The sequence below is a fragment of the Nilaparvata lugens genome, chromosome 3, assembly GCF_014356525.2.
Source record: "Nilaparvata lugens isolate BPH chromosome 3, ASM1435652v1, whole genome shotgun sequence".
NCBI classification, from domain to species: domain Eukaryota; kingdom Metazoa; phylum Arthropoda; class Insecta; order Hemiptera; family Delphacidae; genus Nilaparvata; species Nilaparvata lugens.
This window is the reverse complement of record NC_052506.1, coordinates 36491875-36519678: the sequence shown is the minus strand read 5'-3', so window position 1 is coordinate 36519678 and position 27804 is coordinate 36491875. Positions and strand designations below refer to the sequence as shown.

Sequence of the window (27804 nt, the reverse complement as noted above, 5' to 3'; positions counted from 1 at the left end):
CCAACGGCTTAGCTATTTTCATGTACTTTTCAGGCTATGAAAATAAATTATTCTATTTCAATTTTATTATTCCTGATAAGATCTATTTATTAATATTTTCATAATATTTAAAGTTGAAATGTCTAACTTTTACGTATTTGTATTGCACCCACATATCCTACCTAATATCGAGTAAATGCAACGATGCTTATGTTCATACTAAAACTAATAAAAATAAAACAATGATTTACTCACTTAAATTCATGAATTTACTCTTGTTTCGTTATGATTTTCAAGAATTAACACTAGACCTGGTGTTAAATACCTTAGTTATTTAGAAGGTTTCCAACCATGACATGCACTGCACACACTAACCGCCAATTATAAACTTCATTTCGAATCTTCAATCTTTATAGATTACCGTGCAATCTTCCACTTGAAAGAATTTGATCCAATAAGTAGAACAGAACTCAGAAAGATAATTAAATCAATAAAAAATCCTATGATCACTACAATATTTCAAACTATCTAGTAAAGCAAACAGCCGAACATATAATTGAACCTCTGACTTATATATTTAATGAATCAATGAAAGCCGGTTGTGTACCGTTAAAGTTGAAATATTCTAAGGTAGTCCCCATTTATAAGAAAGGTAACCACAAGCTTCCTGAAAATCACAGACCGATTGCCAATCCACCTGTATTTCTAAAGATATTCGAATACGTAGTGCTCCACAGATTAAGAAAGTACTTGAACAAGTTAAAACTGCTGTCCCCTAAACAGTTTGGATTCAGGCCCGGCACTTCTACAGGTGATGCGCTTTTTTCTTTTATAAATGAAGTGCTGAATTCTGTGGATGGAGGATCCAGGGTATTTGGCCTGGTTGCCGATCTTTCCAAAGCTTTCGATCTTGTAAACATTGAAATTTTATTGAAAAAGATGAAATTATATGGTTTTGAAGGCAAGGTTCTCAAGTGGTTCGTATCATACTTTGATGAGAGACATCAGCGGGTGGAAATACAGTCTCACTCTTTCGTGTATCAGTCGGAATGGTTACAGGCGAGGAGTGGGGTCCCTCAGGGATCAGTCCTTGGTCCTTTGCTTTTCCTTCTATATATTAACGACTTGCCACCACACCTTGAGCCAGCACACTGTGTTTTATATGCTGATGATTTAAGTATTTTATTGAAAAGTAACAGTCAGCATGATATATATGGAATCTGAAAGTAGAAGAGCTCTTCAGAAACTAGAAGAATGGCTGGCCTCAAATATGTTGGTACTAAATTACAATAAGACTATGCAGATTCCATTCAGGACGGCTCGGGAAGCAGTATTGGATACGAGAGATGGAAACATAGGTTCAGCAAACGAGGCAAAGGTACTTGGAGTAGTGCTGGACTCTGAACTCTCCTGGCGACCTCATTTAGACCAGCTAAAAAGCAAACTAAACTCAGCAGTATTTGTTCTTAGAACCGTGAAGAAATTGCTGGATGCAGGAACGCTTAGAAGTGTTTATTTTGCTGTGTTCCATTCTCTTCTTTCATACGGTGTTATATTTTGGGGCAATTCAACTCATGCAATACATATATTTAGGATTCAAAAGTGGGCAGTTAGAGTGATGGTGGGTGAATCTATTAGAGCAAGTTGTAGAGATTATTTCAAAGAGTTAAAGATTCTCCCACTACCAGGTGTATATATTTTAGAGGCTCTTTGTTTTATTGATAGGAATAAAGATAGGTTCAATACAGGAGAGTTGTTCCACTCATACAATACCAGATATAGACAAAACCTCAGAGACGACATTCATCGAACTGGCATGTATGAGAGGGGGGTAAAGAGTGCAGGAATTCGGCTTTATAATTCATTGCCAACACGCATAAAAGCTCTTACAGGTGAAAAGTTCAGAATTAAGGTGAGGGAGGAGTTGTTGCAGGTTTGTCCTTATTCCAGTGAAGATTCTTTTTGCATTATAGAATGCAAAGATTGACGACTTAGATTATAATTGACAAATCCTTATACCCCTTTCATAGGTGGTCAGTGGGATGAAAAAAAAATGAAATGAAATTTGTAGGACCATTAACCAGCCAGATGAGCTAGGTATGTCATCACACTTATTTGGTGAATAAGATTGTTTCAGTATTTCACATAAAAAATTAATTATATATTTTACATGCAAATAATGCTTGAGTTTTGATTGTTGAATAAGCTCTATTCTTGTCTTATTGCACATTTTCGATCGATTCTTTAATACCTTCTGCTTCATCCATTACACACATTAGTGGGATCGATGGCGTCATAGAGTTCGATTTCAACATACACAATAACACAAAAACTATTCAGATGGCAGGTAAAAGTATTCTTAGTGAGGTGGGTACATTAATATTTATTTAAAAAACAATATCCATACTGTGTTGACATTTCTGAAAATATCTTTAAAAACAAGAAAATGTAGAACAATGATTTAATCTCTTTGATTTTTATAATGGTTAACGTTCTTGACGATATAGTCATCAGAATCATGTTCCTATCTACAATAGACTATATCAGCATAATATTAAAAATCCTACCTGAAGTGAATTAAACTAACATAACATGGATTTGGTGTTATGATACCTAGGCCTATATTGGCAATGGTCATTCACACGCCAGTGTTTTTTTTTTTTTTGAAACACTTGATTAAATAGTTTGAAGTAGAAAAAAACTAAACTTTTCTTTAAACGCTGCTTTCAGTGTTGATGGGAATGGTGAAATAGGTACCAATAATTTCATCAGATTTTTATTTGAACCCTTGTATGATTCGTCCAGTTCACAATTTTATGCTTACCTTATATATTTATTTGTTTCTATTTTAATCAATTATTTTTGTTTTTCTCTATTGAATATCGAAACAGTAGATTATGATAACGAAAGGGTCGTCACTAACATGAGTTTTAAAAATATTTCTACTTTGAAGTTTAAATGTGTGATATATATTAATAAAATTTTTATTTATTTACCAATTCACTAGAAATTTACAAAATAACACTTATCAACTAATATACATTGGTGTGGCTGGAAAAAGAAGCCTTGAGCTCCAGCCACGAGTTCGAAAATAATCTTTAAATTATTGGTACATTTGCCGTGATAATATTCTAAAATACAAACCAAAAGATAGTAAACTAGAAGAATGGCTGGCCTCAAATATGTTGGTACTAAATTACAATAAGACTATGCAGATTCCATTCAGGACGGCTCGGGAAGCAGTATTGGATACGAGAGATGGAAACATAGGTTCAGCAAACGAGGCAAAGGTACTTGGAGTAGTGCTGGACTCTGAACTCTCCTGGCGACCTCATTTAGACCAGCTAAAAAGCAAACTAAACTCAGCAGTATTTGTTCTTAGAACCGTGAAGAAATTGCTGGATGCAGGAACGCTTAGAAGTGTTTATTTTGCTGTGTTCCATTCTCTTCTTTCATACGGTGTTATATTTTGGGGCAATTCAACTCATGCAATACATATATTTAGGATTCAAAAGTGGGCAGTTAGAGTGATGGTGGGTGAATCTATTAGAGCAAGTTGTAGAGATTATTTCAAAGAGTTAAAGATTCTCCCACTACCAGGTGTATATATTTTAGAGGCTCTTTGTTTTATTGATAGGAATAAAGATAGGTTCAATACAGGAGAGTTGTTCCACTCATACAATACCAGATATAGACAAAACCTCAGAGACGACATTCATCGAACTGGCATGTATGAGAGGGGGGTAAAGAGTGCAGGAATTCGGCTTTATAATTCATTGCCAACACGCATAAAAGCTCTTACAGGTGAAAAGTTCAGAATTAAGGTGAGGGAGGAGTTGTTGCAGGTTTGTCCTTATTCCAGTGAAGATTCTTTTTGCATTATAGAATGCAAAGATTGACGACTTAGATTATAATTGACAAATCCTTATACCCCTTTCATAGGTGGTCAGTGGGATGAAAAAAAAATGAAATGAAATTTGTAGGACCATTAACCAGCCAGATGAGCTAGGTATGTCATCACACTTATTTGGTGAATAAGATTGTTTCAGTATTTCACATAAAAAATTAATTATATATTTTACATGCAAATAATGCTTGAGTTTTGATTGTTGAATAAGCTCTATTCTTGTCTTATTGCACATTTTCGATCGATTCTTTAATACCTTCTGCTTCATCCATTACACACATTAGTGGGATCGATGGCGTCATAGAGTTCGATTTCAACATACACAATAACACAAAAACTATTCAGATGGCAGGTAAAAGTATTCTTAGTGAGGTGGGTACATTAATATTTATTTAAAAAACAATATCCATACTGTGTTGACATTTCTGAAAATATCTTTAAAAACAAGAAAATGTAGAACAATGATTTAATCTCTTTGATTTTTATAATGGTTAACGTTCTTGACGATATAGTCATCAGAATCATGTTCCTATCTACAATAGACTATATCAGCATAATATTAAAAATCCTACCTGAAGTGAATTAAACTAACATAACATGGATTTGGTGTTATGATACCTAGGCCTATATTGGCAATGGTCATTCACACGCCAGTGTTTTTTTTTTTTTTGAAACACTTGATTAAATAGTTTGAAGTAGAAAAAAACTAAACTTTTCTTTAAACGCTGCTTTCAGTGTTGATGGGAATGGTGAAATAGGTACCAATAATTTCATCAGATTTTTATTTGAACCCTTGTATGATTCGTCCAGTTCACAATTTTATGCTTACCTTATATATTTATTTGTTTCTATTTTAATCAATTATTTTTGTTTTTCTCTATTGAATATCGAAACAGTAGATTATGATAACGAAAGGGTCGTCACTAATATGAGTTTTAAAAATATTTCTACTTTGAAGTTTAAATGTGTGATATATATTAATAAAATTTTTATTTATTTACCAATTCACTAGAAATTTACAAAATAACACTTATCAACTAATATACATTGGTGTGGCTGGAAAAAGAAGCCTTGAGCTCCAGCCACGAGTTCGAAAATAATCTTTAAATTATTGGTACATTTGCCGTGATAATATTCTAAAATACAAACCAAAAGATAGTAAACTAAAAACCAAAAATATGTATAAATAAACACACAAAATCAATTCTTGAATCAAAAATCAACAAGCCCAATAATAGAAATAGGTAATATAGAAATTATAATAATAATAAAAAAAATTTCTTTTAGGTAATCAAAAAAACCAAGTTTAAACTGAGCGTGTTAAAAACAAGTCATAATTATAATAATTTAGTTTTCGATTTTAAAAAAGTAATTCTCTTTTACCCAGGATCTTATTTTATTTAATTTATTACTTGTAATTTTATCCCTAATGAAATCGTCTGGTATCCTATTTATTAGCTTATTGCTCTGGAACTTGAACTGATGATTGCTGGTTGTCAATGCAGTGAAATTTATACTGTAAGCACTTACACTTGCTGGTCTTAAATTGTAAGTGACATTGCGTTGAGTAAATAGATGAGTATTTTTATTTATGAATATAATTAAGTTTGTTATGTACGTTTGGCGAAGCGTTGGTAAGTTTATCTCATCAAATATTAGTCTGCTAGGATAGCGTCTTGGTCTTCCTAGCGCAGCCCTGATGATATGCTTTTGAATAGTAAAAAGTTTATTGAAATGGGTGTCAAAGGCTGCTCCCCATACTTCTATATTGTAGTGGAAGATTGAGTGAGCATATGCATTGTAAATTGTTCTGAGAATGTTCAAGTCTTTCAATTGATTAATTTTGTAAAATATTGTAATCAAGTATTTTAATTTATAACAAAGATTTTGGATGTGAATGTCCCATTTAATATGCTGATCAATCGTAATTCCTAAATATTTCATTGACTTAACTCTTTCTATAGTTGAACAAGTACAGTTGGGTGTGTCGCAGTTATGAATATGTATTATTAGTTTTAAATGTTCTGAAGGTTGACCGCTTCTATTAGGTGAAAAAGTTATATATTTAGTTTTTATTGTATTTAATGTTAGAATGTATTTGAATTGAAATTAAGATATATTTTTGGATGAGGTTGCCCTCTGTATTTACTGTACATCGTAAGCCTTATCTACACCAAGTGCGCAATGCAAAATGTTACTGTGAAAACGACATTATAAACAATCAAGTACAGCAGTACCTACGAAGGCTAGTCAATATGTAAGGTTTATTACCTTGGTCAATAAGAGTAATAGGGTTTTTGAAACTCAATTATTATTCTGAGTTTTTATTTAAATCCTCAGTAAATTCTATACATGGAGATAATACTAAAAGTTATTGAATGTCAAAATTTGAGGCTCGATTTTTATTTATAAAATAATAATAACGAATAGTAGATAATGGGTAACTGTAAATAAAACAGCTATCAGTTATTGAATAACTAAAATTTATTGCAAATGCTCTCTATAACAACATCAATAAACTTGATTTATATTCATTTAGAAATGAGACTCATTTTATCAATAATTACATTAGTAAGTATATATAGTACAATTCGAGTTCTCTGGCCAGACCAAATAGTATAGGATAAGAAATTATATGATAATTATAATATTTAATAAAAGAAGATGATGAGTATGTGGAATAAGGGTGAAAAAAAGAGAGAAAGGAGGAGAAGAGAAAGAATGAGAGATGGCAAACATATTATTGAAACAAAGATAAGAGCCACTCAAAAAGTATGTCCTCGATTTCACTGGTGATTATCCATTCAATAGTTCTTTTTTTAAGCAATGTGACAGAATTTCGATTAATATGCTCTGTAAGGTTATCTGGAATTTTATTGATTAATTTATTAGCTGGGTAGAAGTATTGTATCCGGCAAACATTAAGATCCATTCTTATATTTTTAAACCTAATTCTGAAAGGTCGTGAATTGAGGTTTGATTCACGGAATAGAAAAATATCTTTATTATATCTAATGAAAATTATGAGGTTTCTAATATATAATTGACGGACTGTTAACACTTTAACCTTTTTGAATAAAAATTTAGTTGGATAAAGAGACAAGGTTTACCTAAAATAGTTTTAATAAATGTGAGCAGGTAATGGAAAGTGCGAGGTTGATTTCATAAGGCTGGCCACTAACGGTGAGACATGCATGATACACATATTGTCATAGATTGTTGTGTCATCACAGCAAAATTTGTTGAGGTTAGGTTTTTGCAGGTTAAGTTTTCATTTATCTAAAAAAAAAACAGGTCAGGTGACCTTTGGTGGCCGGTAGGTGTCACTAAGAGGACGAACCGAACACCACTTGATCTGGAGGCAGACCGGAGTCAGTGACAAAGGCTCGTCTGGAAGACACTAGGAGACCATTTCTGACAAGTTTTGACCTGTTGCCATACACTACAACGACGGTGATGACTGCCACTACTCTCCCACCACTCCTAGCGACTCCCCTCCCTCCAGGTAGTGCCAAAGCATGGCCTATCACCTCTCAGAAAGGAGAGAATTTCAGTGTTGTGAGATGACAACCGTTGTGTATGTGGAGGACACCCAACACCGCGAGGAGCCCAGCCGTCCCCAATCACTCGCCGGCACACACCACACTGTGAGCAGCACCCCCACTCCGCCCCTCCACAGACGCCAGTCCAGGGCAACCCTGGCAATTTAAATAGAGGAGTGGGGAGTTGTGAGCCGATACTTACTCAGAACCTCAAAAAATCTTGTTTGAAGCCTTTAGCTGTGATGACACGACAATATGGACGACATTTGTGTGTACACACATGTTCAATACACTTGTCCTGTTATTAGTGATCACCTTACTAGGAAACACAGTAAAATGAATATGAATGAGCACACGTAAAGTCACAAATTTTCAGCTAGTAGTTGTTTCTCCTTTATGATGTGTTCTGACATGTTTTTTCAAATCACTTGATCGAGCACATTTATAGCCACAATACTTGCAGCTGAAAGGTGTTTCTCCTGTATGTGTTCTGATATGTTCCTTCAAAGTACCAGATTGAGCACATTTATAGTCACATAGCTCACAACTGAAAGGTCTTTCTCCTGTATGTGTTCTGACATGTTTTATCAAAGTACTTGATAGAGCACATTTATAGTCACAATACTCGCAGCTAAAAGGTCTTTCTCCTGTATGAGTTCTGGTATGTGATTTCAAATCTCTTGATCGAGCACATTTATAGCCACAATACTTGCAGCTGAAAGGTGTTTCTCCTGTATGTGTTCTGATATGTTCCTTCAAATTACTTGATCGAGCACATTTATAGCGACAATACTCGCAGCTGAAAGGTCTTTCTCCTGTATGTGTTCTGATATGTTCCTTCAAAGTACCAGATTGAGTAAATTTATAGTCACAATACTCACTACTGAGAGGCTTTTCCCCAGTGTGATTTCTCATATGTCTCTTCAAATGAGTTATCCGTGTAGTTTCATAGCTGCAGTCAGCACAGCTGTAAAGCTTGATCTTTTTGCCAGCCACAGATGGCTCAGTGCACTCTTCCATGGGAGAGATTGAATGTGCATTCAGTCCACCCACTTCTGTTGCATTGGCAGTTTCAGTTGTGCTGCAGTTTGAAGGCCACATCTCCGGTTCACTCTCCACTGAACATCCTTCTGCCTCTTGCTCAACTGCAAACACCAATAATGCAACTTGTAAATGATTGAAGCAGAATAAAGATAATGAAGTAATGATAAAATATAGTGCAAAACACTCACACAATTTTCCTTGCCTCACCTCAATCATACCGCATTAATTATCATAATCATTATTCATCAATTGATACATTAGTTTATACAAACCAAGAGTTTTGCAGCCGATTGTAGAAATAGTATATACATAAAACACATTATAGTGTTAAATATTCGGTTGGATTATGAACAATCAGAGAAATAATAATAATAACAAATAAATTATGCCATGAGCTACTTTTTTATTGAATAATGATCCATGATTGCTAATCCAGACCATGGTTTTCTCTCAAAATTGACATACATATAGGTTGAATTGTCTGAAAATGATTGGTTATGTATATGGCTGCCTATCTTTTTTGTTTCAAAACACAAAAATACTGTTGAATAAATAGGAAATTTCACCTGCGTTTTGACACAAACTGTAAGAAATGTGCATCAAAATTACAACTATAAACTGACATGTAATTCTTAAAACTGCTTAATCTTCTGGATATAGTTCCTCTCATACAATGTACATGTGCTAGCGTAAATGATAAGGCAGGGTTGGTGTCTGATAATAGATTAACATGTGTTGCTTTCAAACGATCACCTTCTTGGTGCTATTTCTATGCACTGTGATTGGCTTAGACCTGCCAAGAGATTTAATTACCATGTGGTTCAGTTGAATTAAATCATTAATAAATTAATATTCTTATACAATTTTTGTTAGGTTTGAGACTGTTATAATTAATTTCTGCCATTTTATCAATAATATAATTTCATGCTATGACCTATTTAGTTACAATAAGACCTGACATATAATATAATTTCTTAAATAATAAGTAATTTCAACGATAACACATACATTTTATTTTTTTATTTGAAATTCTTGATCCTTTATTGATAGTTTTATAATTTTTAGAGATGGTATTATATCTTACGTGAAGCCAGCGTGACATTTGACAATACTTTGAATCAGTCAGCTGCGTTCGAACTGTTTTAAAAACATCTGATCGATAGTAAACAAAGTGTAACCTCAAAATCAGTGAGCGATTCATAAATAATTTGTGCTTTATTTGCAAAATAATTATAATTTTATTGAATAATTTTCCTAGAAAATATTCGGTACAGAACGGTACTCTTATCAAATATACAGTTATTGATAAGTAAGCTTTATCGCTCGGTCGCTAACTATTCCCTTAGCAAATTCTTTCATTTTAAAAGGTAATCACAATTTTTTCTCTCTTTTCATGAGATCTATTTGAAAGATTCATCACAATAGGAAATTTCACCTGCGTTTTGACACAAACTGTAAGAAATGTGCATCAAAATTACAACTATAAACTGACATGAAATTGTGAGCTCTAGTTTGATGAGTGGGGCATCCGCTATTCATCGACTACTCAGAAGAGCAACATGGCTACAATTGGCAAACACAGCACATTATTGCATATCAGTTGTGCTGGAAATAGGATGATAATCTGTAGTGAACACAAGTAATCAAGTGAAGGGCAATTTATTGAAACAATAAGACGTTGATGTTGTCAATACCACTATGTATATAGTGGTATATAATATATCCTCACATACAATCAAATTATTGAAGGAATGTGTATAAATGCAACTTATACCTATAACTGTTGCTATGGCAACCACATCTGACAGTCATTACCCCACATAATAAATTATTCCTTCATTTCCTTTTTTACTTTCCTTGCCCTTTTACCATAGGTAAGGAAAGTATTGCTTTCCAAAAAAAATTAAGGTACCCCAATTTCTAAATTTCTTTTCGTTTCAAGATCCCCCAAGTCCAAAAAAGTGGTTTTTGGGTCTGTATGTGTGTGTGTATGAGTGTATGTGTGTCTGTGTACACAATATCTCATCTCCCAATTAACGGAATGACTTGAAATTCGGAGCTTAAGGTCCTTAAAATATAAGTATCCGACACAAACAATTTTGATTAAATGTAATTCAAGATGGCAGCTAAAATGGCGGAAATGTTGCGAAAAATAGAGGTTTTCGCGATTTTCTCTAAAACGGCTCCAACGATTTTGATCATATTTATACCTAAAATAGTCATTGATAAGCTCTATCAACTGCCACAAGTCCCATATCTGTACAAATCTCAGGAGCTCCGCCCCATCTAAGCAAAGTTTGATTTTAGGTTCCCAATTATCAGGCTTCAGATACAATTAAAACAAAAAAATTCAAGTGAAAAAGATTGAGCTTGTAAATCTCTACAATTAATGTTCAGTAACATTTTTACCTAAATTTGACAACAAGCTTGAAGTTCGAGAAAATGTGATTATTTAATTGCAAACTGTTGGCAACTGTTGATTCTATTGAATCATTCACTATGAGGAGATAGCATACCTCTTGTGTCTCCAGCGTTGTCCTGTCACCAGCTGGCTCAGATCTTTGAATAGTAGACTTGAGATGCGCGTGAACACTAGCGTCGGTTGATCAATTTTCATAACGGCAAGGAAAGTTGTGTGAGTGCGCCACAACAAGATTTTGTGTTATTATCATTGATGAATAAAAATGAATGAAATAATAACACAAATCTCACCATATTCTTCCTCTTTGATGAATATTAGATTATAGCCAGGGATTAGATAATGTTGTTGGCTGAAATCATCATCAGTTGGAGAGCATGCAGTGCTGCACTCTGGCGCTGGTTCTTGGCTGCTATCATTCTCCTGCTTAACTCTCGCCATCTGCAATATTGACATCACAAACAATGAGGAGACAATCGATTATTGTTACACTTCATGTAAAAGACACAAATATTGGTGAAGGAGCAGCAACTACTGAATTTGACTGCTGCCTTGAGTTATATCACGATAATTCCAGTTTAATGACAGTGATTGTACTGGATCTTAATAATAATGAAATTTAAAGCTAAGGCCTGCCATTCACGTTAAGGTTTGCCAAAGAGCTATAACTGTACAGATATTCGTCTGCACCCTGCAGTACACCTGGACAGGCAAGAGATACTACTGTGCACTGGGTGAGTGAGGGGTAGTTGAAGTTGAAATAGCAGCCATCAAGTTATGCTCTCTAATCTAGATAAACTGATTGCTAGTTTGGTGAGTGTAAACAGAAAACATACAAAAATGCTAGTCAAAATATTTACAACTTATTGTATTACAATAAAGTATGGACTTTCTTCTGTAATCATACACTTGTATGTTCAACTCACACTTACGCGACTCAGGTCGACAAGAGACTCGATTCTAGTCAAGAGCATGTTTCAAAATGGTGACACTCAGGACCCCAAGGCAACTCCAGAGGTTGCCTTGCCTTCAAACCCACGGGATCTGCTCAATCAGGGCAGTTTCAGCGGGACAAAAAGAAAAACCCAAGTGACCAGAGATGGGTGAAACTCCAGCACAAATGCGATTCAAGAGGCTGAATCGAGGACTAATTAGTCTGAAGAGACTGCCAAGCATATCACATTGGATTGCGACAGGCAACCAGGTGATGAATTGGATGTTAGTGTAGGGAAAAACTCGAGGTTCTTGTGAAGGACACAGGTATTGGTTTGCCTAACTAACATACTACTTGGGAACACAATAAGCTTCGGTTGACGTGTGGGGTTCTATGAACCTTTGGATCCTCGAATCCGTCCCTTCAAAAACGATAAACAAAAAGTGTGAGTTGAGCCTTAATGTTATTGACAATATTGCAATATAGGCATTGATTGTGTTCCTTGAATTTGATGGAAATAGAATTCTATCCATCTATTTCAAACAAGCTGGTCTTCCTGAGGGACTCCACACAATTCAAGCCATTCGCTAATAATAATAATAATAATAACAAGCTGGTGTCCTGTGCTCTGTAAGTGTCTGAAGCAGTTGACAAACTTGAAACTTGACGTTCTGAAATCTTGAAGAACTGAAAATAGGCCTATAGGCTATAGCCATTCTATGTAAATTGGGAATCTATATGCGGAATTTCAAGTTAATCAGATCAGTAGTTGAGACGTTATGATGCATCATTCATGATCATAAGAGCCGATTCTTTCCATTATTATATACCTACTGAAGATTATTCTGATTATTTGATAGAGCTTTTTACAATTTAGAATTTTCATACTGTTTTTCTGCCGACTCTGGAAGAAACAAAATTCATTCAGCAATAAGTTTTAATTATAATTTGATGGAAAAATTACAAACTAAACTGCATTATTAATTTAATCTAGCCAAGATAGAATACATGCCTGATTGGAAGTTGAACCATTGTGCGAGGATGACTCATCTTTGACGTTGCTAGTTGCTAATTCACATTCTCCAAATTCATCCTCCTGCTTCTCGATCTTGATCTGTAAACATAACAGATTCTTGTGTCACTTGAAAACTAGACGAATATCAAACTCAGCAAGTAATAGTGATCACTATTAAAATATGGGTTGTAGTAGTTGTTTGTTTATTTCTGTTGTTAGAATATCGATCAATAGATTCAAGAATGTATCTTTTTAAGAATGGACCTTTTTCTATTGTTCCCATTGATGTCTACTCTACTTTTTTTAAGATGCATGAAAGGCGATCAATAAAAATATTGCATAATTATAAAGAATATTGATACTGAAATAATCTTTCAACTAATTTCATTATATACTATCAACAGTAGAAAAGTTGCAAGAAAATGGGATTCAACTTTATCATATAGCTGTAGTCAGTAAATTTCAAGGTGGATTGTTCAACAATACATGCCTGCTGAGTAGCTGTATCACTACGTGCAGCTCCAATCCAACTGTCATCAAAAGCACTTTCCTGTTTCTCAACTTTAACCTGCAAGTTTTGAAGTTTTTTTAAGTTTTGATCGTCTGGATCTGAGTACCTTCAGTGCTGAGCTAGATATTGAACTTGCAGGAGTAAAGATTGATGAGTATTCTGTTATTATCGTCTCAGTCTATCGCTCTCCAAATGGCAATATTGAACATTTTTTCAATGCTATGGACAAATGTCTTTCAAGTTTAAGCAATTTGCACTTGCCTATTGTACTTGGTGGTGATTTGAATGTCCAGTTAAATGTTAATGACAGTATCTATCACACATTTAGGTGTATTCTCCAAAGTCATGGAATGTACATTACAAATCATGCGCCCACCCGAGGAAATAATTGCTTGGATACTGTTGCTACTTCTCTTGACACTTGGAGCTATAATGTAGTTGTTCAGGACCCTTTGATTGCCGATCACGATGCAGTGGTGATAGATGTTTGGCGGAGCGTGATGAGTGACACCCCCCATACCTTGCCATGGCACAATCTTTATAAAAAATCAGTGAGAAAAATTGATCCTGATAAGTTTCCACTATTGAAGATGGCATTAGCTAATGTAAACTGGACAATGATACTTCCTGGCTGTACGGATAACCCTGAAGAGTTATTCGATAGATTTTTCAAAAAATTCACAGAAGTATTTGAGAACATTTTTCCTTGAAGACCACAGAAGCAACAAAGTTGCCAGACTCATAATAAAAGGAAAGGCAAATAAGTGATGGTACACACCTAGACTTCAATTGCTCAAGAATATTGTTCTGTCACTAAACTATCAGAGCAGGGCTAGCCTCAATGATGAGGATAAAAATAAATATAATGAGCAATATCTCAGGGCAAAACAAATATATAGACAAGAAGTAGATCTAGCTAAACGGGAGGCCAACATAAGTACAATTAACCAAGCCTCTAATAAGTGTAAGGCAGCTTGGAACCTGGTCAGGTCCATCACTGGGTCTGCTTGTCAGAGGGTGAGGCCTAAAGTCACTGCCAGCCCCGATGAGTTCAATCATTTTCTCATTCAGCAGGTCGAGAGGATAGTGGAGTCGATTCCAGGGAGAAGTGAAGCAGATGAAGACTTCCACGTGCCAGGAAATCACAACACAGTCTTTGATAGGTGGGACCCGGTAACAGCAGACGATATCATTCTGATGGTAAAGAGTTTCAAAGGTAAAAGTACCCAGGATATATATGGTGTGTCAGTTGACCTATTGAAAGCTATTATTGAGGAGATTGCTCACCCCCTCAGCATTGTCTTGAACTTTTGCCTAGAGGCAGGCTATTTCCCTTCTGCTCTGAAGCTTGCCAGAACTGTACCTGTCTTCAAGAAGGGAGATCCATCAGACATGGGTAGCTACAGGCCCATCTCAATTATTCCAGCTCTGGCAAAGATTTTTGAGGTGTGCATGAAGAAGCAGCTGGTTCTCTACTTTGAAAGAAGAGACCTATTTACAAACGCCCAGCATGGATTCAGGCAGGGAAAGTCAACGGTCACTGCGGTATCACAGCTAGTTGCTGAGATCCTCAACTCTTTTGAGGCGGGTGACTCAGTGTCTCTTGCTCTGGCGGACTTGAGCAAGGCTTTTGAGTGTGTTTCACACGATATTCTCCTCAAGAAACTGGCTGCTTATGGAGTGCGCGGTCCAGTCCTTGCCACCTTCAGAGCCTACCTTTCTGATAGGAGGCAGGTTCTTACCCTTGATGGAGCAAACTCAGGTCCATTACGGGTTCGTCACGGAGTGCCACAAGGTTCAGTGATTGGTCCTGTTCTGTTCCTGGTAATGATAAATGACCTTGGATTTATGGGCAACATCCTCATGTTTGCTGACGATGCCACTATTTTCGCAAGGGGTAGAGCACCAGATTTGTCCAAGAGGTTGGCAGCAGATATTTTTGAGCAGGCGAAGCAGTGTTTCAACAAATAATTGTCGAATCTTTAAGAAGGATATGGAATAATATCCTTCCCATCAACACACGATCGGGTGGTCAGTGTACACAACACAGACGGAGATCAGTGGATATTCAAAGGCTAAGTAAAAAGAAAATTGACCTCTGCCTTGTAGTTTGGTATTGGCTTACCAAAGGCTAGGGAGGGACTAGCCTTTTCTACTCCATATAATTTGCTTTAAATTTGGAGGCCACTAATGTCTTTGTATGTAGCGTGCTTATATGGAGACAACAGTAGGTTTCCCACTAGCTCAATTTGCTGTTGCAGGAACACAGAATTGGAAATGCCATCTATTTATCCAAGTATCGGACAATCTTACACTCCTAAACAGCTAGTGGCAGCAACTATTGCTCCTGTGTGCAGACTCTTACCAGATTTTGTTTCTCATCTGTCCGCTTGGTCATGCATAAGCATGATCAATCTTTTACTAGCACATAGATGCATTCAATGTGATCACACCCTTAAATAGACAGGATGACAATAAGAATATGAATTCTGATGAAAAACCTTATACCGGAAAAATCATATATGGAATAAGAAACAATAAATTATATGAATTGATAAGTGTTAAGCAATGCTGATTTGTAAGGTTATGTTGAGGAATCTTTTACTGGCACATAAAATAATGCATTTAATGTGATCACACCCTTATATAGACAAGATAACACTATGAATAAGAATTCTGATAAAAACGTTACTTCTAAATAATTATATGGAATAAAAAACAATAAATTGTATAAATTTTATATACTGTTTTTTAAGGTTATGTTGTAGAAAATCTATTTCAAAAACTCACCTCTTTATCCATTTTTCTAAAAATAGGACAAAATACTATACTATAAAGGAACAATAAAATTTAAATATTCGTTTTTTAAGTTTAATTTATTGGATTGATTCAACATAATTATATTTACAGTTTTTCTTTGTTATTTTTTGAAAAATCAAATAGACCATTGACATTGACTACCAGCTTGACCAACCCAACGACTTAGCTATTTGCATATACTTTTCAGGTTATGAAAATGAATTATTCTATTTCTCCTGATAAGATTTATTTGAAGATATTTTTATAATATTTAAAGTTGGAATGTCCAACTTTTACGTATTTTTATCGCAACTACATAATATCCTACCTGATATCGAGTAAATGCAAAGATGCTATCTTTCATACTAAAACTAATAACAATAAAACCATGATCTACTCACTTAAATACATGAAATTAACTCTTGTTTCGTTATGAATTTCAAGAATAAACACCAGACCTGGTGTCACCTTAGTTATTTAGAAGGCTTCCAACCATGACATGCACTGCACACACTAACCGCCAATTATAAACTTCACTTTAAAACTTCGAATAAGATTGTTTCAGTATTTCACATTAAAAATGTATTATATATTTTACAAGCAAATAATGCTTGTTTTTTGATTGTTGAATACGCTCTATTCTTGTCTCATTGCACATTTTCGATCGATAATTAGTATGGTGGGTACATTAATATTTATTTAAAATACAATATCTATACTGTGTTGACATTTCTGAAAATATCTTTATAAACAACAAAATGTAGAACAATGATTCAATCTTTTTAATTTTTATAATGGTTAACTTTATAGACGATATAGTCATCAGAATCGTGTTTCTATCTACAAAATATCAGCATAATATTAAAAATAATACCTGAAGTGAATTAAACTAACATAACATGGATTTGCTGTTATGGTACCTAGGCCTATATTGGCAATGGTCATTTACATGCCTTTTTTTCAACACCATCAGAGACTTTTATAAAAATTTCTATCAAACTGCCTACTAGGTTCACAACGAAGTTTAAAACATTTTCAAAATAAACGTTTAAAAGAAACAAAAATGCTATAAATAGAGTTAGGTTTGCCGCATATTTTGTTATTACAGCACGCAATAATATTTTCAGTGTTTTTTTTTTTAACACTTGATTAAGTTGAATGGTTTGAAGTAGGAAAAAACTAAACTTTTCTTTGAACGCGGCTTTCAGTGTTGATGGGACTGGTGAAATACCAATAATTTCATTGTTTTTTTATTTAAACCATTGTATGATTCAAATAATTCTTGATATTGTATGATTCGTTCAGTTCACAATTTTATGCTTATATATTTATTTGTTTCTTTTTTATTCAATTATTTTTGTTTTTCTTTATTGAATATCTATTATTTTTTACTTCTTATTTTTTGTTATCACAAATTAGTCCAGGCAATGAATGCTCAAAAAAGGGTATAGAGGGAAAACTTGGAAAGATAATTTTTGACCCCCACACAGTTCTGTTTAGGGTAGTAAGGAGGTAAACATATCAAAAGTCCCCACCCCTACCCCTTGTGATAAGGTGGAGGGGGTGGTTTCAAGGTACCATTTTTTGGTTTCTCATATGCAACTCAAAAACTAAGTATCCTAAGGACTTGACTGTCATATAACAAATTAAAGCTCACATAATTTCCTACAATATTCATTCCATAACTTTTTTTATATCTTCTCTATTTTTCGAGATATCCGCTCTTGGAGGTGTGACATTTTTGAAAAGAATACGTTTGCCATAAATTTTTTTATATTTTAGCCCTTATAACTTTTTAAAAATCGATGGAAAAAATCCATGCTAATTATGAGCTTATAGAACATTGAATTCTCTTCAATTTGATGCATAATTTCACACTTTTACGAATTTCTCTGCACCTTTTGCAGCAGCGTTAGTGTTGAGTATGAAATCTCCATTTTTGCAACAATAGACCAATTGACAAAGGAATTTGAAGGGAATGATTTAAACAAAATTTTTGACTTTGCAGCTTTGTTGAGACTAGTTAAGAGGAGAACACATCAAAAGTCCCCATTCCTAACTCATGTGCTAAGGGGATGAGGGTGGTTTAAAAGTTGCATTTTTCAGCGTTCTGCTTCCACGCTCATATCTTGAGAACAATGCATTCAACCGACATAACTAAAAACTCAAAAATAAAGCTTGATAAATTCCCTACACTTTTTGTTCAGTGGAATTTTGTGATATTCCCAACAGTTCCCGAGATATCCTCTCTTGAAGTTGATGATAATACTAAAAGTTATTGAATGTCACAATTTGAGGCTCGATTTTTATTTATATAGCTCTGGTCGGCAGTACAAAGGTGTTAAGTCAATTTTTGGTCAAAATGAGTTATGTCAATATGAAAATGTAGAAAAAAATTTGCTTTTAGATGGTACAAACGGCATAAGTCTACTATGAATATTACCTGAGTTATTGATGATGGTATTTTAGTCACATCTCACATCATGATATAAAGGAATTTCACAGAATGGTACAAACGTAAGTTGACTAATAACATTAGTATCATCTGTGATGAATTCCCCATTGCGGTACAAAAGTCTCAAGTCAACATTTATGCACCACTCACGTTCCACCTTTTGGTACTTAAATCTTACTTGTGACGTTGGTACCACTGACACGTTTTTAGAATATTATCATACTGGCAATGGCATAACACAGATTGAGCATTGAACATTGGACACTTGGAAAACATGACTGTATGGAATTGATTTGTTTTTGATTAATTATCTTCTTCTTCTATATAATAAGAGAGAGTAGGGTTGTGTTTGTTCGTTTGTTCGCATCAAAACATGTCAACTTGTGGATTGCATACCGGAAAAACGGGAATGATTTAGATCTCCAAATTTTGCACATAGATTCTAAAAATATCAATCTCGTGCACCTGGAAGCCCAAATTTTAATCTTCCTTCTAGATTTTTCAAAATTGATGTTTAAATTTCATTAATGGTACATTCGATTTCATTAAAAAATCACCAAATCATATGGTCGAAATTAAAAAAGGAACATCTGTTTCTATATTGCTTTCTACCTGAAAAACATAGTTTTGAAACTTCGTTTTCCTGATGCACTGTTTAGGCCTACACGTGGCATGGATTATCAATTTTTCAGCTAGAAATTTTGAGACAAAGTGCTAAATAAACGTTTACAGTTTCATCAATGCTGTATCGGCAATATGAAAACGCATGCAGTTAATATGTCTTTGAATGAAGGTGTTGTTATTTACATAAAGAAATTATATTCTTCCATTTTTATTTAATTCAAATTTCAAAATTATTCGTGCCCTGATAGAATGACTGACTCACTGTACAGTCAGTCGAAAATTTTAATATTGGAATGAGGGGTATTTTGGCAAGCTGAGCAAAAAAATAAGGTCATATGCACCTTTTCGTTATATCTTCAAATGAAAAATGAGTTTTGTGGGTTGTCAAAACTCCCTCTGAAAGGGAAACTATTCAACTTATTCTATCTTTTAGTAAAATAACAATCCATCCATGTATCATCTTCTATACTATAATAAAGGAAAGAACTGGATTATAAATGTAGCCTATACAGGTGTAAAGTATAGGGAAATTATGTTTGATGCATTATCACGTCAGAACTACTTGACTGATTAACTTGAAATTTTGCATATCGATTCTTGCTTAACCGAGGATGGTTATAGATCAATTTTAAATTCTTCAAGATTTGATTACATCAAGTTTTCAGTTTGTCAAGTTTTCAATTATTTGTCATGCTTCCAGTTTGTATGGAAGCAGCAGAAGATTTCTCTTAAGAGGTTAGACTGATTTATCGAAAATTTGAGTTTGATTCAATTTTTATTATCATGCGTGAGGAGTTGCATTCTGGCTAAGTATTCATAGAATGGAACAAAATGACAATTTTGATAGTCATCAGCAAACCCTAATGTATTCAGCAAATAAAAACTCACACGTATCTGTCATGTTTATGAAGGCTGTATCTGATTTCCCACACATCCATACAATCAACCATAAATTTCTAGTTCCAGGACATACTCACATGGAATGTGATGTTGATCTTTCAATCATTGAAAAACGAAAGAAAAAGACCCAGGTACCAATTTACCACCCACATGACTGTTACCAGTTGGTACGGTCATGTGGCAAGAAGAATCCATTTGTGGTACACGAAATGAAGCAGGATCATTTTTTCAGCTTTTCCCAGTTGTTGAAAGAGGGTTTAGTTCTCAAGAAAAGAACCGATGAAAACGAACAATTTTTCTGGTGCAACATACAATGGTTCCAGTATGTGAAGTCTGAAGTGGGTATTGTGCGTTACAAAGAGAGTTTAGGGGAAAATGTACCATTCAAAAGAATAAATTTCAAGAGAAGGGGGAAAACATTATGTCATTCACATGTAAAAAATCCTACAACGGGATTTTACCAATTAGTTTCGAGAAGAAAAATGATCTTTTGCCTCTGATTCCACCTCTATTCCACGAATTTTACAGGAGTCTGACAACCCATGCTTCACAGGCTTGTGATATAGATACAGACCTGCGAGATGTAAATATTGATGAAGAGAATAATAATTGATTTATTTTTTTATTAAACTAAGTAATATTCCAAATCAAATAAATATATTTTTCATCTGAAAGAGTATTTTGATCAATTTACCTGATCTAATCTATATGCAAGGAATCTGGTATTTTAGACATAAGTCAACAATCATTCATCAAATATGGATGCTCTCAACGGCTTAAGTCATAAAATTTGAATAAATATCAAATTCTATCTGATATTGATTAAATGCATGAGTACCATTCAGAACTGTGGATAAAAACGAATATAATGTGTTAACTTTGAAATTTAATGTGTTTCAAGTCTTGTGTTAGAATTTTTTGATATCTTCTTTCCTCTCTACTGGAAAATTGGATTTTTTGACTTAACACCTATGTACTGCTGACCAGAGATTTTAGATTATGGGTAACTGTAAATAAAACAGGTCAGTTATTGAATAACTAAAATTTATTGCAAATGCTCTCTATAACAACATTAATAAACTTAATTCATATTCATTTAGAAATGAAACTAACTTTATCAATAATTACATTCGTAAGTATATCTTGTTTATTCATTCTCAATTCACAGATTGCCGTAGTAGACCTCACGCATTTTTCTCATCCACAAGTATCTGATGTCACCTATTCTAGTTTGTTGATTCAGTTGAATCATAATTTACTCTTAAAAACTGTCATTTGTTTTATCCAAGATCAAAAACTCACTTATGAGATAATAAACTTAAGTTCACCTTTGAATTTGTATCCCATATGATAATTTATCCAGTTCCGTGATAATCTTTCCATCTGATAAAAATATCTCTCAACTAATTTCAAATTAATTTGTTTCAATCAAGAATATTATAATTTCTCCAGCATTATTTAGTTCATTTGATTATTTTTTATTTTATTTTCAATCACCTATTGAATTTGTTTTTCAAATGTGGGAATATTGATACTGAAGGGCACGCATCATAAAAAACATTGAAACCCTACCTTATAGAAATAGACACGGCCAGACATCTGTGTAATCATGCAATGAATAATCCACCTGTAAGCTGATTGATTATGAATAATTCTATAGTCTGATTAATCCTATCTTCAAAGTAGATGTTATATATACTGATATCAGAGTATGGAGGAATACTCGTACTCCATATACCATACTCCTACTCCTACCTTTCCATATTATCATTAAAATTCAAAATTTCAAAAACCTTGTGTATAAATCGACGTACATTTGAAAAAGGAATATTCCTGCCAAATCTCATCGAATTCTGGTGACGCCCTTTAGCGTATTTAGATTAAGTAGTTTAAATTAGTTTTAAGTCTAGCGGTAGTTGTAGTGGCAAGGCCGGCAGCTGCTGCGCCCTAGCGGATAAGTTAGTATTTAGATTATTCTATCGCATAATCGTCAGTTGAAGTTGTCAGCTCGGATCGGACGGTGAAAAAACAGGATCGTTGCTGTTTTTTTTTCGATTGTTGCCGTTGAAATTCAATTTTACACGTTCATCGTTGTGTTAAAATTATTATCGATATATTAACTGTCACAAGTTGGGGAAAAGTACAGTTTTTCCTTGTTATTTGTGAATATATAAATCGAAATATTCAACTAGTGCGATCGGACTTTGAATTGTACAGCAGTGTAAAGTAATAGTCAATATAGTAGAGTTATCTTCCAAGCAATTTTCGGACTGATCAGTAATTAAATTGATGCCAGAATTAACATACATCGGATAGGGGTAGCAGATGTACAAGAGAGGCCAACACCTTTTCCCGACTCCGTCTTGTCCTGCCACAAACCTAATTCCAATTCCTGGAGTAAGTTGGTATTTAGTATTTGAAGAAAACTACTTGCTGGTGAGTAGTCACTTCTGGTATAAATTTAATGCTGAAAATATTACTTACTACATTCAATCTATTAATTATTGCTCTCTTTATTCTAGCATATTATCATTCAATATTTTGCTCTTTATATTTATCGACAGTCCTCTGCTCTCGCTTGTAATTTGGGCTAACCAAATTCTACCAACTCTTTTGGACGTAATCGCGTTACATACAGACAGACAAAAGAAAATCAGACTTAGAACATAGACATCACTACGTTCGGTGAGTTATCTGCTTCCATATGATATAAGAAATACCCAGTCTGAATCCATTTGATGAAAAAGTTTAATACTGACTGGCTAGTGATGTCTTTTTTAATCCTGGTGTTTATTAAAGTTTTTGTAATATTTTGAATTTACCGAACATCAATGTCATGTATTTGTTTAATTACCCATGCCAATAAATTATTAATTAAAAAATGTTGTAGATTCACATAATTATATTAATACCTAAACATTACCCAGTAAATCAAGACTAATTTCTTAAATTAAGAGAATTCATCTCTATAGCATGGAGCAGGGTTTCAGCAAGGACACTATCATATTCAGAAATCTACTGAAAGTGAGAGCTCCACAAGTGTTTCTAGACCTCGGCAAGGATGGTGAAGCCAGGTTAAGGCTGACTATGACTATAATGAGGTTCATGTTATAATGGCAGTAGAGAAAGATAGTAGAATAGCGTTGCCAATTCTCTGCCTTGTCACTGTCTTCTACGGAGGATATCTGCTAATGATATATCTGATGTAATATTAACAGGAAAGGAAAATATTGTTTAGAGTGATCGATTATATTTTATTCCTCATGAAAATATATTTGCCAAAGATTAAATACTAAATTTTCATAATTATTGAGATTGAATGTTTTGTTGAGTATAATTCTACATGGTTGGAAAAGGATCTGGAAATGTTGCAGAACTAGAAAAGGATAGAGCTTTCTGCTATGAAGTATGATAGACAAGGAAAGCAACACCAATGTTAATCAAATACTGCCATTATAACGTGGACCTCACCATAGGAGAGCTAATGAGGGAGAAGCAGAGGATCAAGCTGCATGACGTTGAGTTGATGGTGGGGCAAAATATCAACATGATACTATTTTATCAAATGACTTGATAATTTTATTGTGGATGATGACCATGTGAGCAGGTAATGCTTGTGAGTAGGTAATGGAAAGTGCGAGGTTGATTTCATAAGGCTGGCCACCAACGGTGAGACATGCATGATAAACATATTGTCATAGATTGTTGTGTCATCACAGCAAAAGGCTTCTAGCAAGATTTGTTGAGGTTAGGTTTTTGCATCTCCAAATTTATGTTGTTTATTTTTCTTAGCTGCACTATTTGAGTTTAAATTTTCATTTATCTAAAAAAAAACAGGTCAGGTGACCTTTGGTGACCGGTAGGGGTCACTAAGAGGACGAACCGAACACCACTTGATCTGGAGGCAGACCGGAGTCAGTGACAAAGGCTCGTCTGGAAGACACTAGGAGACCATTTCTGACAAGTTTTGACCTGTTGCCATGCACTACAACGACGGTGATGACTGCCACTACTCTCCCACCACTCCTAGCGGCTCCCCTCCCTCCAGGTAGTGCCAAAGCATGGCCTATCACCTCTTAGAAAGGAGAGAATTTCAGTGTTGTGAGATGACAACCGTGGTGTATGTGGAGGACACCCAACACCGCGAGGAGCCCAGCCGTCCCCAACCACCCGCCGGCACACACCACACTGTGAGCAGCATCCCCCACTCCGCCCCTCCACAGACGCCAGCCCAGGGCGACTCTGGCAATATAAATAAAGGAGGGGGAGGTGTGAGCCGATACTTACTCAGAACCTCAACAAATGTTGTTTGTAGCCTTTAGCTGTGATGAAACGACAATATGGACGACATTTGTGTGTACACACATGTTCAATACACTTGTCCTGTTATTAGTGATCACCTTACTAGGAAACACAGTAAAATGAATTTGAATGAGCACACGTAAAGTCACAAATTTTCAGCTAGTAGTTGATTCTCATTTATTATGTGTTCTTATATGTCTTTTCAAATTACTTGATACAGCACATTTATAGTCACAATACTTGCAGCTGAAAGGTGTTTCACCTGTATGTGTTCTGATATGTTCCTTCAAAGTACCAGATTGAGCACATTTATAATCACATAACTCACAACTGAAAGGTCATTCTCCTGTATGAGTTTTGATATGTTTCTTCAAATTACTTGATAGAGCACATTTATAGTCACAATACTCGCAGCTAAAAGGTCTTTCTCCTGTATGAGTTCTGATATGTGATTTCAAAGTAACAGATCGAACACATTTATAGTCACAATACTTGCAGCTGAAAGGTCTTTCTCCTGTATGTGTTCTGACATGTTTTTTCAAATCACTTGATTGAGCACATTTATAGTCACAATACTTGCAGCTGAAAGGTCTTTCTCCTGTATGTGTTCTGATATGTCTCTCCAAATTACCAGATTCAGCACATTTATAGTCACAATACTCGCAGCTGAAAGGTCTTTCTCCTGTATGTGTTCTGATATGTCTCTCCAAATTACCAGATTGAGTACATTTATAGCCGCAATACTCACAGCTGAAATGCTTTTCCCCAGTGTGTTTTCTCATGTGTCTCTTCCAATGAGTGATCGATGGAGTTTTATAGCTGCAGTCAGCACAGCTGTAGAGCTTGATCTTTTTGCCAGCCACAGATGGCTCAGTGCACTCTTCCATGGGAGAGATTGAATGTGCATTCAGTCCACCCACTTCTGTTGCATTGGCAGTTTCAGATGTGCTGCAGTTTGAAGGCCACATCTCCGGGTCACTCTCCACTGAACATCCTTCTGCCTCTTGCTCAACTGCAAACACCAATAATGCAACTTGTAAATGATTAAAGCAGAATTAAGATAATAAAGTAATGATAAAATATAGTGCAAAACAATCACACAATTTTCCTTCCCTCATCTCAATCATACCGCATTAATTATCATAATCATTATTCATCAATTGATACAATAGTTTATACAAACCAAGAGTTTTGCAGCCGATTGTAGAAATAGTATAGGCTATACATGAAACAAATTAAAATAATTTTTTTTTGTTAGATGTTGGTCAGTCAGAGGGACAAAAAATTGAATGCTAATAACGTAGTAATAAACACATTTTCCATGAGCAATTTCTTTTATTGATATAAGTGAGAAAAATTATTTATAATTTTTGGTCCAGACCATGGAATTTTCTCAATTGGCATACAAATAGATTAAATTGGAATAGATTGAATTGTTTGAAAATGATGCAGATAACCACACTCGCTCTAATGGATATGGCCGCCTATCTTTATTGTTTCAAAACATTTAAATACCCTCAAATATATAGGGATCTTCACCTGTGTTTTGGCACAAACTTAAAATTAAAACTATAAACTGGCATGAAATTGTGAGATGAGAGGTGTATCCACTATTCATCGACTACTCAGAAGAGCAACATGGCTACAATTGGCAAACACAGCACATTATTGCATATCAGTTGTGCTGGAAATAGGATGATAATCTGTAGTGAACACAAGTAATCAAGTGAAGGGCAATTTATTGAAACAATAAGACGTTGATGTTGTCAATACCACTATGTATATAGTGGTATATAATATATCCTCACATACAATCAAATTATTGAAGGAATGTGTATAAATGCAACTTATACCCATAACTGTTGCTCAGGCAACCACATCTGATAGCCATTATCCTACATAATAAATTATTCCTTCATTTCCTGTTGTGTTATTATCATTGATTAATGAAAATGAATGAAATAATAACACGAATCTCACCATATTCTTCCTCTTTGATGAATATTAGATTATAGCCCGGGATTAGATAATGTTGTTGGCTGAAATCATCATCAGTTGGAGAGCATGCAGTGCTGCACTCTGGCGCTGGTTCTTGGCTGCTATCATTCTCCTGCTTAACTCTCGTCATCTGCAATATTGACATCACAAACAATGAGAAGACAATCGATCATTGTTACACTTTATGTAAAAGACACAAATATTGGTGAAGGAGCAGTAGCTACTGAATTTGACAGCTGCCTTGAGTTACTATATCACGATAATTCCAGTTCAATGTCAGTAATTGTACTGGTTATTAATAGTCATGAAATTTCAAGCTAAGGCCAGCCATTCACGTTAAGGTTTGGCAAAGAGCTATAACTGTACAGATATTCGTCTGCACTCTGCAGTACACCTGGACAGGCAAGATATACTACTGTGCGCTGGGTGAGTGAGGGGTAGTTGAAGTTGAAATGGCAGCCATCAAGTTATGCTCTCTAGATTAAGATAAACTGATTGCTAGTTTGGTGGGTGTGAACAGAAAACAGACAAGAATGCTAAACAAAATATTAACAACTTATTGTATAACAATAAAGTATGGACTTTCTTCTGTAATCATACACTTGTATGTTCAACTCACACTTACGCGACTCAGGTAGAGAAGAGACTCGTCTCTAGTCGAGAGCATGTGTTTCCATATGGTGACACTCAGATCAGTCGATTCTAGTCTCCGCGATTGTCACCATTTGAAAACACATGCTCTCGACTAGAGTCGAGTCTCTTCTCGACTTGATTCGCGTGAGTGTGAGTTGCCCCCTGTGGGTTGGGGGAGCTTTGAGTCGAACATCGTACTCAAGAATGTGCTGAAAACCAGAATACACCCACAATATCCCTGCTTGTCGTAGGAGGCGACCAAAAGGGACCCCAAGGCAACTCCAGAAGTTGCCTTGCCATCAAACCCACGGGATCTGCACCATCAGGGCAGTTTCGGAGGGGCAAAAAGAAAAACCCAAGAGACCAGAGATGGCTGAAACTCCAGCACAAATGCGGGTCAAGAGGCTGAATAGAGGACTAATCAGTCTGAAGAAACTGCCAAGCATATCACATTGGATTACGACAAGCAACCAGGTGATGAAATGGATGTTAGTATAGGGAAAAACTCCAGGTTCTTGTAAATGACACAGGTATTGATTTACCTAACTACATACTACTTGGGAACACAATAAGCTTCGGTTGACGTGTGGGGTTCTATGAACCTTTGGATCCTCGAATCCGTCCCTTCAAAAACAATAAGTGTGAGTTGAGCCTTAATTTTAATGACAATATTGCAATATAGGCCTTGATTGTGTTCCTTGAATTTATTTATTTATTTATTTTCCAACGGTACACACCAATT

General features: G+C 35.0%; 3 protein-coding genes across 5 annotated transcripts; 1 reads left to right on the top strand and 2 right to left on the bottom strand.

The window, feature by feature from the left end:
- The first annotated feature begins 1173 nt into the window (after positions 1-1173).
- LOC120350218 lies at positions 1174-5885 on the top strand. Its single transcript, XM_039422783.1, has 3 exons — positions 1174-1255; positions 3168-3516; positions 5851-5885. The coding sequence occupies exons 1-3, from the start codon at positions 1184-1186 to the stop codon at positions 5883-5885; spliced, it is 456 nt and encodes a 151-aa protein (XP_039278717.1). The 5' UTR covers positions 1174-1183.
- Positions 5886-6498: 613 nt separating this feature from the next.
- Positions 6499-16327, bottom strand: LOC111055664 (gastrula zinc finger protein XlCGF17.1-like). 3 transcript variants are annotated; one of them, XM_039423654.1, is made up of 5 exons: positions 16142-16302; positions 13331-13408; positions 12838-12939; positions 11185-11332; positions 6499-8573 (listed from the first exon to the last, which is right to left on the bottom strand). In XM_039423654.1, exons 1-5 carry the CDS (start codon positions 16151-16153, stop codon positions 7801-7803), a joined length of 1113 nt encoding a protein of 370 aa, XP_039279588.1. In that variant the 5' UTR covers positions 16154-16302; the 3' UTR covers positions 6499-7800. The 3 variants fall into 3 exon arrangements, with proteins under 3 accessions (XP_039279588.1, XP_039279589.1, XP_039279590.1); XM_039423655.1 differs by lacking the exon at positions 13331-13408 and having other exon boundaries at positions 16142-16327; XM_039423656.1 differs by lacking the exons at positions 12838-12939; positions 13331-13408 and having other exon boundaries at positions 16142-16304.
- Positions 16328-23683: 7356 nt separating this feature from the next.
- Positions 23684-26579, bottom strand: LOC120350414 (gastrula zinc finger protein XlCGF17.1-like). The gene is made up of 2 exons (XM_039423657.1): positions 26412-26579; positions 23684-25443 (listed from the first exon to the last, which is right to left on the bottom strand). Exons 1-2 carry the CDS (start codon positions 26572-26574, stop codon positions 24770-24772), a joined length of 837 nt encoding a protein of 278 aa, XP_039279591.1. The 5' UTR covers positions 26575-26579; the 3' UTR covers positions 23684-24769.
- Between the last annotated feature and the right edge of the window lie 1225 nt (positions 26580-27804).

Coding starts and splice junctions, on each gene's coding strand:
- LOC120350218 (XM_039422783.1), top strand. CDS start 1,184: ATGATATATATGGAATCTGAAAGTAGAAGAGCTCTTCAGAAACTAGAA. Junction 1,256..3,167: donor GGCTGGCCTCAAATATGTTG/GTACTAAATTAC, acceptor TCAAATATGTTG/GTACTAAATTACAATAAGAC. Junction 3,517..5,850: donor GGCAGTTAGAGTGATGGTGG/GTGAATCTATTA, acceptor CTCTTTCTATAG/TTGAACAAGTACAGTTGGGT.
- LOC111055664 (XM_039423654.1), bottom strand. Junction 12,940..13,330: donor GTGATACAGCTACTCAGCAG/GCATGTATTGTT, acceptor TTATGTTTACAG/ATCAAGATCGAGAAGCAGGA. Junction 8,574..11,184: donor CATCAAAGAGGAAGAATATG/GTGAGATTTGTG, acceptor TGGTGTTTGCAG/TTGAGCAAGAGGCAGAAGGA.
- LOC120350414 (XM_039423657.1), bottom strand. CDS start 26,574: ATGTCAATATTGCAGATGACGAGAGTTAAGCAGGAGAATGATAGCAGC. Junction 25,444..26,411: donor CATCAAAGAGGAAGAATATG/GTGAGATTCGTG, acceptor TGGTGTTTGCAG/TTGAGCAAGAGGCAGAAGGA.